The sequence below is a fragment of the Squalius cephalus genome (genome assembly GCF_949319135.1).
Source record: "Squalius cephalus genome assembly, chromosome: 12".
NCBI lineage: Eukaryota > Metazoa > Chordata > Actinopteri > Cypriniformes > Leuciscidae > Squalius > Squalius cephalus.
This window is the reverse complement of record NC_137133.1, coordinates 33,384,853-33,405,524: the sequence shown is the minus strand read 5'-3', so window position 1 is coordinate 33,405,524 and position 20,672 is coordinate 33,384,853. Positions and strand designations below refer to the sequence as shown.

General features: G+C 37.0%; 1 protein-coding gene and 1 long non-coding RNA gene across 4 annotated transcripts in view; one reads left to right on the top strand and one right to left on the bottom strand.

Moving 5' to 3' along the window:
- Window positions 1–5,783, bottom strand: part of stx7l (syntaxin 7-like) — a 12,452-nt gene extending 6,669 nt beyond the window's left edge. The window contains exons 1-8 of one of the 3 annotated variants that reach the window (XM_079888829.1): window positions 5,697–5,783; window positions 4,698–4,805; window positions 4,112–4,181; window positions 3,905–3,995; window positions 3,223–3,360; window positions 2,198–2,247; window positions 285–381; window positions 88–160 (exon numbers count right to left, since the gene is read on the bottom strand). In XM_079888829.1, the coding sequence (XP_079744955.1) occupies window positions 88–160; window positions 285–381; window positions 2,198–2,247; window positions 3,223–3,360; window positions 3,905–3,995; window positions 4,112–4,181; window positions 4,698–4,776 (598 nt within the window). In that variant the 5' untranslated portion in view covers window positions 4,777–4,805; window positions 5,697–5,783. Of the gene's footprint in view, window positions 1–87; window positions 161–284; window positions 382–2,197; window positions 2,248–3,222; window positions 3,361–3,904; window positions 3,996–4,111; window positions 4,182–4,697; window positions 4,806–5,240 lie in introns of all 3 variants that reach the window. The other 2 variants (XM_079888830.1, XM_079888831.1) reach the window with 2 other exon arrangements.
- Window positions 1–20,672, top strand: part of LOC307168678 — a 380,672-nt gene that overhangs the window by 22,392 nt on the left and 337,608 nt on the right. The window lies entirely within an intron of this gene.

Sequence of the window (20,672 nt, the reverse complement as noted above, 5' to 3'; positions counted from 1 at the left end):
GGCAACCTTTTTGTATATCCTAGCATCATGTGGGAAGAGTTTTGCGTGGTTGCCACTCAGTTTTGAAAGTGTAAAAAAACTAGTTACCAATCATGTCTCCCTGTTCATGCACCATCATGCCCAGATCTCTGAAGATGTCATTAATATTTGTAATGTCCGACTGAAAAACAAGAGTGTGTGTTTTACACATGCCTAAACTATTCAAATTGTATTACATTAGCACAATGCTTATCAATTGTAAGATTAGTAGTTCTTTGATGAGTTGGGGTTTGAATGGGTCTCACCTCCAGCTGTCTGATTGCTGATTCTCTCTCCTGAATGAGATGCAGATCTTCTTCTGTGAAGTTCTCCTCATAGCTCTGAGTTTGAGCCTGAATCTCACTAAAAACACACACAGAGTACAGTTTTTTTATACATAAATGTGACAGGACAGCAGAGATGCATTTAAAGTTCCCCTATTATGAAATTTTAAAGGTTCTACATTTTGTTTTTGAGTTCAACTACAATAGGTTTACATGCATCCGCTTCAAGGTCAAAAATCACTTTAATTTTCTCATAATATACATTGCAACATCTCTTCTTTTCTCACAGTGTCTGAAACGCTTCGATAAAGGATTCAGTCTCTCTAAACCCCTCCTTTCCGACAACCTGCTCTACTCTGATTGGTCAGATGGCTCAGTCTGATGTGATTGGTCGACCGCTTACAGTGCGTGTTGAAAACTAAACGGCCATTATCATATCTGAATTTCAGCTCCAGAGGCTTTCTCAGCACTTGTAAACACAATGTTAAAGGGTTAGTTCACCCAAAAATGAAAATTACCCCTGATTTACTCACCCTCAAGCCATCCTAGGTGTATATGACATTCTTCTTTCAGACGAATACAATCAAATTTATATTAAAAAATGTCCATCAAAGTGTATCCATCCATTATAAAAGTAATCCACAAGGGGGGTTAATAAAGGCCTTCTGAAGTGAATCGATGTGTTCATGTAAGAAAAATATCCATATTTAAAACTTTATCAACTAACATGACTAGCTTAGTGCAAATTTGTCTTACACTAACACATCGATTCACTTCAGAAGGCCTTTATTAACCCTCGCAGAGCCGTGTGGATTACTTTTATGATAGATGGATGCACTTCGATGGACTTCAAAACCATAAACTGCCATTCACTGCCATTATAAAGCTTGGAAGTGCCAGGGCATTTTTTAATATAACTCTGATTGTATTCGTCTGAAAGAACAATGTCATGTACACCTAGGATGACTTGAGGGTGAGTAAATCATGGGGTAATTTTCATTTTTGGTAGAACTAACCCTTTAAGGACAGTAATGATTGGGTCAGTTTTACCGTATCAATTTGAGCGCGGGTCCTCATCCTTTGAAAGTGCATGCAAAGTGAAATTTTCTTTCACAGCGCAGAAAACAGCGTCTTCTCAAGATGTCGACAACAAGAACCAAATTCTTCTAGGCCTCAGCTACAGCTACAACTACAACGTTTGAGGGCAAGTCAAAGTAAACGTTTGCGGGCAGCCAATGAAGACCATAGGCTGGAATTATGCAAATTTGTTACAAACCTACGTAGGTTCGTGCAGGAAGACTGAAATCACTCAATTCTTTCTTTTGGGAGACAATAACTCCATTCATCGTGCATTTTGATTTTTGAAACTTTGCAGACCTTTTACATTAACAAACAGATATATTGCACACTAAAACGGGTGCCCAATCCTGTTCCTGAAGACCTACCTACCTGCAGAGTTCAGATCAACCCTGATCCAACACACCTGTCTTTAATTGTAAGTGCTCCTGAAGATCTTAATTAGCTGTTTCTGTTATGTTTGATTAGGGTTGGAGCTGAACTTAACAGGAAGGTAGATCTCCAGGAACAGGATTGGGCACCCCTGCATTACATTAACCCTCTGGGATCGGCTGTTGCGCTGGCGTGACAAGCTCGATTTTTTTCTTATCAGTGCAAAAGAGACTCAAAATACTCAGTAGTATTATACATCCTTCGATCCTGTTAAGTGTCTCTTTTTTTGTGTATACTCACAATAAAAACAAAGTGTTGTGCTTTTATCACACCAAATAAAGAAAAATAAACATGATGCGAGTTCTGCCTTCTCTCTGTCAGTGAAGTCCATTCTGAAACGCGTCCGAAAATAAACTGAACTGGGCATCTTAAAGTCAGTGTCTAACCTTTTAAAGGGTGACGCAATTCCTCCAAAGTCATCATTTAGATCACCAGCCTGTAGGCAGAAAGAGAATTCTTTGAGAAATTTGCAACATGCCAATATGCCACCTTTCATTACTCAAAAAAACCCCCATCATTATACTTCAAGCCAAGCAACTATCATCTGCAGTATAGAATGATACTGCAACTAAATTGTGATTCTCAATCATACTATATTAGATGCATCCTAGTCTCAGCTTCAGACATCAAGCCCATGGACCGTTGGCTAAAGCCCTATTTATACTTCTGCGAATTTATATTTATATTTATACTATTTATATTCATACGCAGAATGTCATGGCACGCCCATGACAGCCATCAAGCACACAAAATGGGAAACACTTCGGAAGTTTTTCCAAAAATCTGATTGGTTGAATTAGACGTGCAGCGCGTTCTTTAACGGTCCGCCTGGAAAGCAGTCATGATGCCAAACCTCCTCATGGTAGAAGAAAGCCGTCGAGTTTACAACTGTCACAATAAGCGCTGAACAGTGTCAACTAAACACTTGATTTTCAAAAATATGTAAAGTTTATGGCTCCATTGTTGCAGTAAACTTGCACAACATTCTTGAAGGAATAATTTAATATATGTACTACGGTCTGTATCGTAAAGACATTGACGTTACATTTTCACGCCCCTAAACACGATGCTAAACATGATGCTGAACAAAACGAACTGTGATTGGTTGCTTTACATGTCAGACGGCCTCTTGTGCGGTCCTTGGCCAATAAAAGTTGCGATGCAGTCCAGACCTTCTGCTGTCAGTCTGAAGGTCTGGCTACGCAACGCAAGACTAGATGCATCCTAACTGGGGAAACATGTGGATTTAAGTAGTGTGTATTACTATCAAAGAAATGGACTATAGAAACTGGCCTTTACACGTTAGATATTCGTGTCTGTATAAATCAACAAAGCATTTTACCTTCAATTAGGTGGATAATATCAATTTATTTATGTAATTCCTTCATTACAATTGAAAGATGAAACTTACTGAAACTCTTGAGCTCGCACGGACACGTTCCACAAACTCCTTCTCTTTCTTTGCTACCTCACGCTGAACTTTCTGAAAAACACCCAGTGCGTTGGAGAATTCAGTGATGAGACGCTCTCGCTGGATTTTTCTTTGCCGCTGTGTAAGAAAAGAGGAACGTCACATTTGAACTGTACTGGTATATGTATAGTTCACCCAAAAATTTTAATTTGGTAAAGTCAATGGTAATCCAAAGCCATTTAGTTATGATCATTCTTCAAAATATATTCTGTTGTGTTCCACAGAATAAAATAAAGTCTTACAGGTTTGGAACAACATGAGGGTGAATAAATTATGACAGAATTTTAAATTTTGGGGTGCACTGTCACTTTAAGTTAATACTGTATAGTATTAACTTCATAGCATAATTGCCTAAGTCATATTTCAATGTCTTTGGAAAACAAGAAGAAACAAAAAATGACTTAGGCAATTATGCTATGAGGCTTATGTCAATGTTTAAGCCCTGTTCCAACACTGAATATTTGTATTTCTTTACTTATAAAACAGAAAGTTATGGACGCTGAATGTTCGACCATATACAAATTCTATAATACAAAAGTCTATTTAAGTGCTTTCATAGGAATAATTGTATGTATATGTGGTGAATTTGAGGTAATACAGTGGGACAGTTTGATTTCTGTACCTGTTCTGGGGTCACAGGTAAAGAGCTGAAATCTTTCATATATTTATCTGTCACTTTAGCAAGATGATTGACATTCTGCTGTTTCTCCTGTCTGTATGTTTTGACAAATAAAAACAAATATATTTGCATTTACATATATAACTGTTTTATTTATTTTATGTGTGATAAATTAAAGGGAAGGGAACTAGCTGCTTGTATTTGACTCACAATGTTTGTCGCAGGATAGTCGTGTCTTGTGCTGTTCCAAAATGTCTCATCATCTGCTGGATTTCATTAGCTGGTAAAAAAAAAGAAAGAAAAAAGGCAAGACCTAAACAAACTGGATTACCACTTTTAAGCACACCTCCCATGCTATTGGGTTATGTAAAAGTGTGTATTATGGTTTTTCTTAACCATCCATTTATTATTGATTCCTCTTATACTTGATTTTACATGTTGTGGTTAGTAGATGTAGCTTTTCTCATTAAACTGCATAACATAAATATGGCGAACATTTATGTGCAATGCACGCTTCACAAGTAACTGAAGTTGTGACAACATAAACCGGACAATTAACTTTTCCGGCAGGGTTAAACGCCCAGGTGAAGACTAGTCTAGACTAGTAGTTTAAAATGGTCTTGTTCCTTGCAAGGACTGAATCAGCAGTTTTCTAGTTAGTTTTAGGCCAAAATGGATGGTTATTTAAAATGTATTTGGCAAAACCAGTGATTCAAACTCACACTTTTTATGTAACATTTATGCAAACAGTCCACACATCACATAAATAAAGAGGTATTGAGTAAAATTGACTCACTCAGCAGTGTTATTCTCTGGATATTTGAACTTATATTCTGTGCCAGCAAATTTGCATCAACTCCGCTTGACCCAGACATGATGGAGATCACAGAATGAGTCACCAAACCTAGAAAGATTACTGATGTTAAATCACATTTACTCTCAGGGATACTATATATATATATATATATATATATATATATATATATATATATATATATATATATATATATTAGGTTCGCATTCTCTATATATTTATATATAAAACATTACATAATATATTTTTTTCACATAGGCTATATTGCTTTAAATTGCTTATTTAACATTTTTTGCTTTGTGAATTCTGTCCTCCAATAACATTCAAAGGTATATGTGTGCTATAGTTCATACATTCATACAATAGTATAATGAAGATTTTAACTGAAATGTAGAATTTTTCATAAATGTCATGACGGGACAAGCGGTCACAAATTGTTTGCTATTTTATCATAATGATTTTACGGTTGAAATTTTTCAATAAAGCTTAATGTGTTACCTCATGGTTCCCATTGTGACAACTTACCCCATATAGTGTGACTACGTGCCTTGGTTTACTCACATTAGTTATTAGTTCGATAATGATTCGAAAAAAGCTAGAATAGTGTTGTTCATACGTTAGCAGGCTAACTAATGTTTACCAACCTCCGCACCTGCAAAACGAAAGAATGCGGAAATCACACCGCCTAAACTCACAAACACATTCATTTATTATAAAATTAGACAGTTTCTATATTTACTAACGCACACCAAACATACACCAACAATGGTCAGGAATATGAATTTGTCGTATTGTTAAATAAATGTTCAGATCACGAGCTGTCAAAGACTTTCACATTGAATGAACTTCAGAACCAGCGACGTTTGTTCATTTCTTCACTGACTTTTCCCCGTAAAATTACTCTTAATTAAGTCAACACACTTGCACTGTGTATAATGGCATGCCTTTTACTTTGATATGTACTTTCGATGTTCAGTTTACCTGGATTTCCTGAGTGAAACTCTGAGCCCTCAGCTGATTTCTGGACGCCTGAGTCACGTGATTTCTGTTCAATCTTCCGCGTGCGTTCAGGAATATGCACTACATATTTTCAGTCGCAAATATTTTATAGCTGTCTCTAAATATAGAACACTTACCAAAGTTAAAAAATAAATCATAACTTGTTCTTGTGTTTTTTTTTTTTTTTGTGTGTGTGTGTGGGCAAACTATTAGCAGACTTTAATATTAGGCTATGTTATTTCCTCATGTGTTAATTAGGCTTATTCATCATTAAAATTCACAGAGACAGTTACAGTAGACTACTCTTCACACTCTGATATCTCCTAATTATAATGTCTTACATTTTTGCGAATTGTCATTCTTAACAAAGAGAATGAAGCATGTAGGCTATATAAACATTTTTGTAACAAATACAGTAGGCCTTATACAGGCCAAAAGTTTGGAAACATTACTACGCTATTTTTAATGTTTTTGAAAAAAGTTTCTTCTGCTCATCAAGCCTGCATTTATTTGATCAAAAATACAGAAAAAAAATGTAATATTGTGATATATTATTGGTTTTCAATTTATTATAATTTAAATTATCATTTATTTCTGTGATGCAAAGCTGAATTTTCAGCATCATTACTCCAGTCTTCAGTGTCACATGTGACATCCAGTCTATCACATGATCCTTTAGAAATCATTCTACTGTTGCCTAATATAATTCGATGAATAAAAGGTTAAAAAGAACTGCATTTATTCAAAATAAAAAAATATTTTCTAATAATATAAATCTTCTTTACTATCACTTTTTATCAATTTAACACATCCTTGCTGAATAAAAGTATTGATTTATTTCAAAAAAAGAAAGAAAATATATTACTGACCCCAAATTACTGACCAGTGGTGTATATTGTTGTTACAAAAGATTTCTATTTTTAAAACATTTGCTTCTTTTTTTTTTTTTTTTTACTTTTTATTCATCAAAGTATCCTAAAAAGTATCACAGGTTATGGAAAAATATTAAGCAGCAGAACTGTTTCCAACTTTGGTAATGAATCATCATATTAGAATGATTTCTAAAGGATCATGTGATAGACTGGAGTAATGATCCTGAAAATTCAGCTTTGCATCACAGAAATAAATAATAATTTAAAGTATAATAAATTGAAAACCAATTATTTAAAATTGTAATAATATATCACAATATTACATTTTTTTTCTGTATTTTTGATCAAATAAATGCAGGCTTGATGAGCAGAAGAAACTTCTTTCAAAAACATTAAAAATAGTAATGTTTCCAAACTTTTGGCCTGTACTGTACATGCATTTTCATATTAACAGTCTTCAGGAAACAAGTTAAACTGGTTAGTTGCTGTCTGCAGTATTTTTAGGCTAACAATAAGCTTCACTGACCTTTTGAACCAGGGGTAAGATATTGCATATATAAATGGATTAATGCATGAATTAGCATAAAATAAACACAGTAAAGCAGAGACGATTACAGATGACTTTTGAAATTGTTTCATATTAAGCATACCTATATACCAGGGAACCCAGCAAATGAAATACACAAAGACAATTGTGCTTAATGTTTTTGTTGCCTTCACCTCTGATTTCCTGGAGGATTTTAGATTTTTCTTTGTAAAGTTGGAGATGGATTTTGCTTGTCTCAAGGCCACTGTCAGAATTCTTATACAGGATTAATATCACTATACACGGAGTAATGTTTTTCTCATTGTCATTTTGGACATGTACAGGAGTGGATCACACACAGCAAAATAACGATCAATAGCCACAAGAACGATGTTGATGAGGGACACAAGAATGGAAATAATTATATGAAAGATACGACAGTGCGATTTTCCCATATAAAAACACGAGTTAATTCTCCTGACGCTTTCAACAGGCATCACACAAATTCCCACCAAGAAGTCAGATACGGCCAGTGAGAGGATGAGGAGGTTGGTCGGTGTGTGAAGCTGCTTGAAAACTGTTATAGAGATGATGACAAGTAGGTTTCCACACACCGTTAGCACAGAGATTATAGATATGTACAAGAAAAACAATACATTGATTGACTTAATTCTAATTCAAATGTAAGTCCAGAGAGCAGCTTGTATTCCAGGAGGGAAAGCAGTGATGCTCAAGATATTTCATGGAGAAAGTTTTCACTGCTTTAAACTTCAATGCCTATGTGATATGGCTGCAGATCCAAAATCCTAAAGATGATTTCACTGCCAGTTTTCTTAAATAAGTCAAATGACAGGTGTCGTTTATGGGAGTGACCAAGAATTTTAAGCATTCTACAGTCATGAGAGTTTTACAATTATCATACAACTACTACAATATATTTTTATGTATCAATCTTGTATTGTGTCGTGTTGATTAAAATAAGTAATATTGCATTTAAAACTAAATCCCCTGGTTTTACAGACAAGGCTTTAAAGGGATAATTCAACCAAAAATTAAACTTCTGTCATCATTTACTCCCCCTCAAGTTGTTCAAAACCTTTATGAATTTCTTTCTTCTGATGAACACAAAAGATGTTTTGAAGAATGTTGGGAACCAAACAGTTGATGGGCCTCATTGACTTCCCTAGTATTTTTTCCCCATACTATGGAAGTTAATGAGGCCTATAAGGCCTAATCCTGGCCTAATCTAAACCCTGTCTGTGAAATCAGGCCTATACTATTTGTTTTAGATTTACTTATTATGCTCTTGGATACATAATTGCAATTTAATTCCTGAATATTCCTTCCTAATAGAAAGGACACACACACACACACACACACACACACACACACACACACACACACACACACACACACACACACACACACACACAAAGATCAGCTACATATAACAAAACAAGCTATTAGCGCTATAATAAGAAAGCAGAGGATCAAAGTCTTCTTAATTTTTTGAGATATTAGAATTGTTCTGAATCCGTGTATCATTCGTTCAGTCGTTTTTTATTTAATATTGAAAGTAGAAAAATGAGGAAACGGTTCCTATTTCGTTTTTTCATTTTTTTTCCCAAAAAAACGAAACGAAACAAAAAAAACCTTTAGTTTTCGTTTTTTCGTTCTGAGGTAGAAAAATGTATAAACAGCTGGAATATTCGATTTCTACACATGGGCGAGAATGAAACGCCCCGTTCCTCTGATTTGTCAGCCGAATATCAAACTGTCCTGTCATAAGTTCTTCCTCAGTTCTGCACTGCAGAATAAGAGTCCTCCGTTGTGCAGATTCTTAGCGCGTTTATTATTGCAACTTCATTTAATCTTTTTTCCATCAACCAGACTAACGAATGGCTCGACACAACCCAACGTCCATGCTCTAAGGACATGAGCAATAACAATAATACAATTTAAGTCTGTTTATTTTATTTAAACCTGAACTATACTTTTTAATGGACACCCCAGAAACTGGTTGTTACTGCTCCCGTTCTTTGGAGCATAAGTTTAAGTAGACCTGTTCATGATGGGTACATTAGTTAGTGTGAGGTAAAAGCTGATTTTGTACCCTCAATCTAGGCTATACTAACCTGTTCAATGCTTTACTAACACTTTTGTTCTAACTGTATTATAATACCAAGAAAATCTTTTAAGAGATTAGTGAGGCTGGCTTATTTGTTCGGGTAGCCTAATGAATCATACCGCTACTATTTGCTTGAATGGTTAGCCTGCTCTGACCTCTCACCTTTAGTGTTTTTTTTTTTTTTTTTTATAGTTGTTATCTAATGACTTAGTCTAATTGTAATACTAAAATCATGTTTTATTCATAGATTACTTTTGAGGACAGCTCACCAATTCAAATTGCTGTGGCTGAGTGCTCCTGTGTGGCTGGAACTGCTCTCTGCAACTACAGTGTTACTGTATCAGACTATGAAGTACTCTACGTTGCAACTGAAAGCAGTTCCGCCTGTCCTCAGCTGTTTCGTTCAGAACCAGCGTCACGTGACTGAAGTCAGCAGAAGCGGAGAAGCAGAGCAGAGAGAGGCGCTTGTCACTGCCGCGGCAAGTTTAAAAGGCTGCACTGCACGGTTATTTATACACCGTTCATTCATACATACATATGAGTCACAGGATAAGGAGTCCTCGTCGTCGAAAAAGTCCAAAATAGACCGTAAAAGGAAACGTGACCGGAGATTACAAAAACAAGGGTTAATGTCGGGATAGCTAATGCAGGAGAAAGCTTTCAAAAGAGATGCTGAAGTTTCCTGCTTTCTTCTCGACAGGTAAGTCAATGTTACGGTCTTAATTACAAGCTTATTTTTCATTGCTTTGTTGTGAACTTTATTATATAGACAGTAGAACATTTATAGTTATATCTATTTATCTATTCTATTCATAGCAAGTTAAACAGGCTCTTTGATGAATAGCAGCTATTGAGTAAAGGAACGTTAGAGAAGGCACGGATGATGATATCTAACAATGCACGTACTTCAAAAATATAACGAATAAAGGCAGTATTACTAATTACCATAGTTAATGTTTTTCACAGTCAGTAATTTATACTGTAACATTCTTTTTTTCGTTGATTCAAGTTTCAGTTTGTTTTAAATAACAAACCTGTTCACCCGAAGGAAAACTCGAAGTGCTATTATAAGACATCCTGTCATAGCTTTTTGGTACATAACGGCAACCGTAGATGCAATGCGCATTTGGAAAAGTGAGGCGCTGGAGAGCATTATTCGTTTGAATGCAAAATACAGTTTCACCACTAGATGGGAGAAATTCCCACTTAGTGTCCCTTTAAGGATGCGGAGGTCGCTAGGGTTATAAGGGAGAGGGGGGGGGGGAGGGGATTATTTATTTTTCTATAATTACTTGATCTGATCTTTTAAAAATCAATGGTTCATTCAATCAGATCTGTTTCAATCAGTTGATAAATGTTCTTGTTTTATTGTTCATCTTTACAAATCTATACAAAATCTGAAGTGATAATTGTTCAATCGGTGATGAGATTTCATTGTTCAGTTTAACAAATCTCTATAAAACCAGAGCTAATGTCACTAATGCAGGCCTACAATTGACCTGAGACCATACCTTTTGTACTGATTGAAATGAGAGCCCGAGTGTAAAAAGCGATGTGGATTGTTGATATTGGATAATTGAATAAGTGTTGTTCAGTATTTCCTTATTAAATTCTACATGTTCTAATGTCATCTCTGGTGTGTTTTCATTTCAATTCAGTAAAAACCCAAAGCTAATGTAATGATGACAATGACACAAATAATGTTTTTTTAGAAGCAAGATAGATCTTTAATTCATTGCTGAGTTGCCCATGCTTTCATTAACGGCCAATTCTTATAATTGACCAGGAAGCAGGCCACACTGAACAATTCATCAATGTTCCTGCATATTGACAGTGGTATGTCCTTGTCGAACAGTTTGTTCTCTTTCACTCTCCTTATGCACCTCTCCACATGCACTCTCAGACATGCAATTGACTGTGTCTGTCTGACATCCTCTCGACTCATTTGGCGTTTGTTGCTGAGAAAGGCAGGCCGGTACACCTTACAAGGAGCAAGGTTGTCCACAACAAACCCTTTGTCCACCATGATCACCATACCTGGCTTCAAAAGCTTTACAATCCTGGACAGCTTGAAGATCTTGCGATCACTCGTAGAGCCTGCATACAGTCCAGACACAAAGGTGACAGCATCATGGGGTGCCATGCCAATCATGACCTTGAATGTAGGTAGAGAAAACCTCACTCTGAAGGAGCAGAGAGGATGGCGTTTGACAGAATATCTCTGTACAATCAAGGACCACCTGTGTATCAGAAAAAGCTGCAAACTCAGGTGGCAGGTGAGCTCTCACTATCTCTGGAGGAATCCAAAGGCACTGGCTTCCCAGAAGGCAGTACAGGAAAAGAGTTCATGTGGAGATGATCCAACTTGCAGTAGTGCAGTGAATGCCAAACCTCTCTGCAAGGTCCCTGAGAGGAAACCCCACTGACAGGTACATCAGGAACAGCAGAAACTCATCAATGGGTGTCAGTTTCTGTTGAGATATAAAAATAAAAGCCTCTGTTAAGTTACCTTGACACTGACATTGTTATTACAAAGTATAAATCAGAAAATAATACCAACATCAGCTGGTTGGCTTTTACTTAGATGTAGTTAACTCCAACCAACAGGGGCAATTACGAAATAAAACAGTTTGTATCCAATTTCAGAGTTGCATTAGGCCTACAATTCTATGCACGTCATGTTACCACATTTGTTACCTACCTTTATTGGGTGATGGACTGTGCTGATGCTGGCAGAGGCTGTCTTGGTGCTGGTTATGCGCACCATCTTGTGGATCACTGCAGGTTCAATTAATCTCCAAAATGCCATGAAACTCCTGTAGGATGCAAACCTGGTATAAAAGTGCACATCCTCATCTGATGCAGACAGGCGATCTATCCCAAAACACTGGCGAAGTTTGAGGACTTCCAACTGCTGTTGTAGCTCCCTAATCTGGCGACGTAGAGCTTCGTTCTCGTCCGCCAAATTACTCGCCCTTGCGCCTGTTTGAGGGACTACACAGTAGTCATGATCTGGAGCCATTTCGGTCTCCATCTCCGAGTCCGAGTCTGACTCTGGTGCGGGACTCTCTGCCCGTGGACGCCGTTCCCAGACGCTTGGTCTGGGCGCAGGTAGTTTGTACCCATTCCACGAAAAGTAAACTGGTACGGCTCCCTTCTTCAGCCTCCTCAACCCCCCGGCAGTCACATTAAAATCAGTCTGCTTAAAATCCCGACTACAGACCCGGGTGTTTGGTCGTGTTGAAGTCATCCCTCCGGATCTTCTGCATCCACTCAGCCCGTACCGCAGAGTCAACGGGGAATGCATGAAAGCTGACTTCTTTGTTGTAACGTGACAAAACGGTACATAACGGCACACAAAAATTAAGTGCTGAGGCTGTCACCCTCTGAAAGGCAAGTCACCTCTCTTGAATCCTAAAAACACTCATTGTGAAAAATGATCTCTCTGGTAATGGAACTCGGTGGCTGTTGTCTCTCGCTCTCGCTGTCTCCCGCTCTTGCTGTCAGATCACCGGAAGTTTTACCGGAAGTACTGGCCCACACACTCAAGTTTAAATGTCAATGGTCGCCATATTGTGCACGGAGCGAATTGGCTGGAACACTGTTTGTTATGTTTCGTGGTCCAGGCAGGGCCAGTTTGTTTTTGTTGCCGTTTGTGGAGCCTGGGCTGTCTACAGAGACCGCGTTTTGTTATAGTGTGTTCAGGGGACAGGCAGCTAGCGGATAGTGAGGAGATGTTTGCTGTATGTGACAAAAAATGTTTCAGCCTAAAAAACGCATGACATCGCTTAGAGCACCTTTAAAAAAAAAAATCATAATGCATTCTTGTGTTTATTTTGTTGGCAAATATGAAGCAGACTTTATTATGATGTTATTTCCATTTGTGTTAATTAGGCTATTCATCATTAAATTTCACAAAAACAGTTACAGCACTCGTCACACTCCCTGGATTTTTTTTTTCATTCATCTAATTAAAAAAAATTAATTCTTGTTGAAGAAAGTCAATTAATTTACATTCTTTTTTTTTGACAAAAATATATAGATTTAATCAAAACAAAAATTCTCATTTAAGAAATATGTATTAGAAATAATTTATTTTAAACAAACAAAAAGATATGGATTTAATAAAACATGTTTCACATAAAGGAACATTACTTAATATTTAATTTTGTCCAAAATGTCAGATTTTCAACTTCTAAGAGCTGGCAAACATTGACCATAGAAAACAACAGCCTTAACCGAGAACAATGCAGTGAATTAGGGAAATGCACAATTTCTCAGTTTCATCACTATTAGAAATGCAGCTGTAGTAGTATCTCACCATCTCTGTCCTCATTTTATTTTAATGATTGTGTTGAAGGCTGAGCTATAGCCAATGAAGAGCTTCCTGACATAGCTTTCTCTGTGCTCCAGGTGGCTCAGGGTGTGTAGGGTGGTGGCTATGGCATCCTCAGTCGATCTATTTGCTCTGTAAGCGAATTGGTGGGGGTCGAAGGAGGGAGGAAGGCAGTCTTTGATGTGACACAAGACCAGCCGTTCTAGGCACTTGGTGATGATGGGTGTTAGTGCCACTGGGCGGTAGTCATTGAGGCTGGTCATATTTGATTTTTTGGGTACAGGAATGATGGTGGTCAATAGTGTGTCAACCCTATAGAGTGCCGAAGTTATGACGTCACTTTGTAGGCCAAAACGCGGAAGTGAGTTAGCATTTTAGCACTACCGGTTCCCTCGCCCTAAAGTCTATGGGTTTTTTGAATGGGTTTTTGCTAAATCGCCTGAAATAAGTTCTGTGGTTAACAAAGCCTCTAAATATTTTCACGTTTTGATCTATGACATGAAACACACCAGTTATAACCTGCTTGTGATTTTTTTAAACTTTATTGTGTCTTAAAAATGGTGGTTGCTAACAAGTTGCTAAAAGGGACTACATCCTTTGGCGGGGACTTTAGACGTCATCATGACAAACATGAAATCTCTCACTAGCCCGCGTTTCAGCTTCACGTTCTTAGAGGTTTACCTTTCAGTTAATATAGCCTACATAACGTTATTTTTGTTTTGTCCCGAGATGCAACCACAAGTCATCGAATTAAATCTCGTTTGTTTTCCGTCCGATGTTACCCAGCGGAGACTCTGGGTTCGTGCCAGATGGAGTAAAAAAAGGCTAGCAGTAGCAAGAATAAACGTTTTTCATAACCAAATCAACAGCTAAAATACCTTTTGTCTTTCTCTTAAAATATCTAAAAGCTTGTTTACTTTACCAGTGTTTAATAGATTAGATCCGCTGCAGTTTTATTAAAGGCTAACGTTACGTTGAGAAATGTGTTTAATTAAAATATTCAAAATAATACCTGCTTTATTGACTTTTATTGTAACTTGTTTGGATATAATTATAGAAAGGGTGGGTCCTGCACCTTGTGAACTTGGCTTTTACCCACCTATAATAATATGATTGTATTTGTAAACAGCATTACCGGCAGTTAAGGCAGGTAATGATATTAATCTTTGTTATTTTAGTAGTAAATGTTAACTATAGTTAATGTGCTATATAAACGTGGACAATTCCCAGAGAACACGCTGATATAGCCTTAATGCACTGTATTTGTCAGACAGTCAACTTACAGACTGTAAGTTGACTGTCTGACAAATACACAAATTAAATGTTAAACTATTGTATACTACTTGTATAGGCTACTATTGTAACTACACTCCAGTCAGCTCACAGTAATGTGAATGTGAGATAAAATTTACTACACAGGCTCTCACATTGGGGCTTGTGGATTACCAGGTAAAAATATATAGAAAATGTTTACAAAATGAGTATATATGGTTTATTTAGGGAACATACAGTATATGGTTTAATTATAATGTATTATAATAAGCATTTCCTATTGACAATTCTCTTTAAATTCAACATATATAATTATATACAACTATTATATTAAATGTTTGGAATTGAACTGTGTTATGCTTGTTCAGAGATTATTTGTATAGTTATCTTAAATACATAGAACACTATTATAACTCCTCTATCTCTCCCTAGTTTTACTTACTCGATTAACCTTGTCCCTCATGCTGGCCCTTACAATACCGGCAAGTAAACCAGCATCTAAGCTGCACTGTTCATGTCCAGATTTATAGTGGTTCTCTCCTCGATCTATGGTTTTTCTATCGTCTAAGAAAAAGGACATAAGATTGGAAATTGATACGGCCATAGCTAACGTTAGTGCTTCTGAGATGGTAAAAGCGCGTTTTTTTCCTGGCGAATTAGCAAATGGTATGCAAACATACAATCAAACATAATACAGTGAAAGATAATCTTCAAAGTTTATTTGGGGCACAATGATCAGGCATAATAATCTTAATCACAAAGAAAATAATATTAAGGTTTATATAAACTAACAAAATAATAAACGAATAAATAAAACATTAACAAAAGATAAAAAAAATCTCAGAGAGGCACGCATAAACAAAATTAGTTTCTAACATTTTTTGAAAAACAGAATGGGCAATATTTCTCATGAAAAAGTGGATAAGTGTTCATACCATAGACTGTAAAAATAGGTTCATACCATAGACTGTAAAAAATAGGTTCATACACAGCGCAGATCATAATGAGCTAGCGTGTTTTTTAAAATAAAGTTTGAGGAAGCTTGATGATGACGTTGATCCGCGACCATGGTGTGCTGGTGTGCTGTAGTCCGTTTATAGCCTACCGTTAGCATTTTATATCTGACGGCTTTATTTAGGCTTCAAAATGTATACATTTTGGATTAAATAGTAAAGATTATCTTGATAGACAAAACGTGTTAGGGTCACAACTCTTTGTTGAACACAGATCTTATTTTTTGCGATTTTCCAAAAGTCTATGGGGAAAATGCATTGCTTTTCGATCGAGGGAACCCATGCGCTGCTAACTTCCGGGTTGTCCTACAAAATGACGTCATAACTTCGCCACTCTATTAAGACCACGAAAAACCTTTTTTTTACTGCCCCCCAGTGTCCTCTGGCTAGTACTACACTTTTTTGAAAACCAACCGACATCAACCGATTGGCGCCAATGCAGCAATACTTCTATGCATACAATCCATAAATAAATTACCATTGCGTGTCACCAGTCACAACTGTTAGCTAACGTTACCATTAATCACACGTACCATTAACCAAACTGGAACTAAAAAGCGTGAGCACATTACTCCGGTTTTAGCCTCGCTCCAGTGGCTTCCTGTCCATTTCAGGATTGATTTTAAGATTTTATTGCTTGTTTTTAAGAGTTTGAATGGGTTGGCGCCTTCTTATTTATCAGAGCTTTTACACGTCCGCACTCCTGTCAAAGCACTGAGGTCGTCCAGTCAGATGTTCCTCGATGTTCCGAGATCCAGGTTGAAAAATAAAGGTGACCGAGCCTTCGCAGTGGCTGGTCCTAATCTTTTAGTTTTGCGTTTTTGCGACTGAGTTTTGCGACTGAGACATTTTATAATGTGTTTGTTTTTTGTTTATTTGTTTATTTTCAAGATATGGATCTTGTCATTGTTAAGCAGTTTGGTCAACTGTGGTTGTTTTTAAATGTGCTATATAAATAAATTTGAATTTTGAACTTGAACTTTTAAGTAGGCTACATGTAACCTATGTAACAAGGACACTGTAAAATAAAGTGTTACCGGATTTGGTTGAGGATTAGTTGCATGTAATTATGCATAATTTACTCTTATTACTATGGTAAGTACATGTAACATATATAACAAGGACACTTTAAAATATAGTGTTACTGTCTTTTATTTTTGTGAATTGTCATTCTAAAACCATAACCATTCACTGCCATTATAAAGCTTGGAAGAGCCAGGGCATTTTTTAATATTACTCTGATTGTATTCGTCTGAAAGAAGAATGTCATATACACCTAGGATGACTTGAGGGTGAGTAAATCATGGGCAAATTTTCATTTTTGGTTGAACTAACCCTTTAAGGACAGTAATGATTGAATCGGTCTTACCATATCAATTCGAGTGCGGGTCCTCATCCTTTGAAAGTGCATGCAAAGTGAAATTGTCTTTCACAGCACAGAAAACAGCGTCTTCTCGAGATGTCGATAACCAGAACCAAATTCTTCTAGGCCTCAGCCACAACTACATTGTTTCAGGGCAAGTCAAAGTAAACTTTTGCGGGCAGCCAATGAAGACCATAGGCTGGCATTATGCAAATTTGTTACAAACCTACGTAGGTTCATGCAGGAATACTGGAAATACTCAATTCTTTCTTTTGGGAGACAATAACTCCATTCATCGTGCATTTTGATCTTTGAAACTTTGCAGACCTTTTACATTAACAAACAAGATATACATATGAAAGATATATTACACACTAAAACAGGGGTGCCCAATCCTGTTCTTGGAGACCTACCTACATGCAGAGTTCAGATCATTCCTGATCCAACACACCTGTCTTTAATTATAAGTGCTTCTGAAGATCTTACTTAGCTGTTTCTGTTATGTTTGATCAGGGTTGGAGCTGAACTTAGCAGGAAGGTAGATCTCCAGGAACATGATTGGGCACCCCTGCATTACATTAAAAGGTAATGTCTGAAAAGCATAATGGGGCATCTTAAAGTCAGTGTCTAACCTTTTAAAGGGTGACGCAATTCCTCCAAAGCCATCATTTAGATCACCAGCCTGTAGGCAGAAAGAGAATTCTTTGAGAAATCTGCAACATGCCAATATGCCACCAACTTTTATTACTCAGAAAAAACATCATTATACTACAAGCCAAGCAACTATCATCTGCTGTATAGAATGATACTGCAACTAAATTGTGACTCTCCATCATACTATATTAGATGCATCCTAGTCTCAGCTTCAGACATCCCTCCCATGACAGACATCAAGCACACAAAATGGGAAACACTTCGGAAGTTTCAAAGTCGTCATCTGATTGGTTGAATTAGACGTGCGGCACATTCTTTAACAGTCCGCCTGGAAAGCAGTCCTGATGCCAAACCTCCTCATGGTAGAAGAAAGCCGTCGAGTTTACAACTGTGACAATAAGCGCTTAACAGTGTCAACCAAGGGCGTAGATTTGGTTTGAACATTGGGGGGGTTGAAGTTTGGGTCTGCATATTTTTCATGTGATCATGGTATAAATATTGGGGGGGATGTAATGCATAGATTTAAATATGGGGGGGGGGGGGGGGTATCTCCCCCCAACCCCCCCACAAATTACGCCCCTGGTGTCAACTAAACATTGGATTTTCAAAAATATGTAAAGTTTATGGCTCCATTGTTGCAGTAAACTTGCACAACATTCTTGAATGAATAATTTTATATATGCATGGTCTATATCGTAAAGACATTGACGTTACATTTTCACGCCCCTAAACACGATGCTAAACATGATGCTGAACAAAACGAACTGTGATTGGTTGCTTTACATGTCAGACGGCCTCTTGTGCGGTCCTTGGCCAATAAAAGTTGCGATGCAGTCCAGACCTTCTGCTGTCAGTCTGAAGGTCTGGCTACGCAAGACTAGATGCATCCTAACTGGGGAAACATGTGGATTTAAGTAGTGAGTATTACTATCAAAGAAATGGACTATAGAAACTGGCCTTTACACGTTAGATATTTGTGTCTATATAAATCAACAAAGCATTTTACCTTCGGTGGATAATATCACTTTATTTATGTAATTCCTTCATTACAATTGAAAGATGAAACTTACTGAAACTCTTGAGCTCACACGGACACGTTCCACAAACTCCTTCTCTTTCTTTGCTACCTCACGCTGAACTTTCTGAAAAACACCCAGTGCGTTGGAGAATTCAGTGATGAGACGCTCTCGCTGGATTTTTCTTTGCCGCTGTGTAAGAAAAGAGGAACGTCACATTTGAACTGTACTGGTATGGGTATAGTTCACCCAAAAAATTTTATTTGGTAAAGTCAATGGTAATCCAAAGCCATTTAGTTATTATCATTCTTCAAAATATATTCTGTTGTGTTCCACAGAATAAAATAAAGTCTTACAGTTTTGGAACAACACGAGGGTAAATAAATTATGACAGAATTTTACATTTTGGGGTGCACTGTCCCTTTAATTAAATGTCATACAGTATGTCGACTTGTTCACCGTATCCCCCAGAGTTAGATAAGTCCATACATACCCTTCTCATCTCTGTGCGTGCCTTAACTCTGTCTGACGCACCCACCGCTAGCCTAGCTTAGCACAAATACTGGAGGTAAACGGCTCCATCTAGCATACTGCTCTCAATAAGTGACAAAAGAACGGCAACATTTTCCTATTTACATGTTGTGATTTGTATATTCACAGCGTGTACAAATAACAAGGTCACATGAGACACAGCCATCTTCTAACCATATACATACTGGGAACTATATTCTCAGAAGGCGAAGCACTGCTACTTCTGCGGAGTGATTTACTCCAACTCTGAGCGAACTCTCTGCTCCTCACCACGGGGCTTCTCAGGTGCTGCGACCAAATCACTCCACCCAAGTAGCAGTGCTTCGCCTTAAGCTTAAGTCCCAAAAAGTCGGCGTGTTCAGCTTAAGCCCTATCCCAACACTGAATATTTGTTTTTCTACTTATAAATCAGAAAGTTATGGACGCTGAATGTTCGACCATATACAAAAAAAAAATATTCTACAATACAAAATTCTATTTAAGTGCTTTCATTGGAATAATTGTATGTATATGTGGTGAATATGAGGTAATACAGTTAATTTAACAGTTGATTATAGACAGTTTGATTTCTGTACCTGTTCTGGGGTCACAGGTAAAGAGCTGAAATCTTTCATGTATTTATCTGTCACGTTAGCAAGATGACTGACATTCTGCTGTTTCTCCTGTCTGTATGTTTTGACAAATAAAAACAAATATATTTGCATTTACATATATAACTGTTTTATTTATTTTATGTGTGATAAATTAAAGGGAAGGGAACTAGCTGCTTGTATTCGACTCACAATGTTTGTCGCAGGATAGTCGTGTCTTGTGCTGTTCCAAAATGTCTCATCATCTGCTGGATTTCATTAGCTTGAAAAAAAATAAATAAAAGGCAAGACCTAAACAAACTGGATAATAACTTTTAAACACACCTCCCATGCTATTGGGTGATTTAAAAGTGTATATTATGTTTTTTCATAACCATCAATTTATTATTGATTCCTCTTATAATTGATTTTACATGTTGTGGTTAGTAGATGTAGCTTTTCTCATTAAACTGCATAACATAAATATGGCGAACATTTATGTGCAATGCACGCTTCACAAGTAACTGAAGTTGTGACAACAGAAACCGGACAATTAACCCTTTAGGCGCCAAGGTTTTTTTTGAAAAAATGCTGGATTTTGACATCAAAATTTCAAAAGCTTGTGGCTTGAAAGGGCTTAAAGATAGAGGTCTACTGTAAATTAGAAAAATGTTTGGG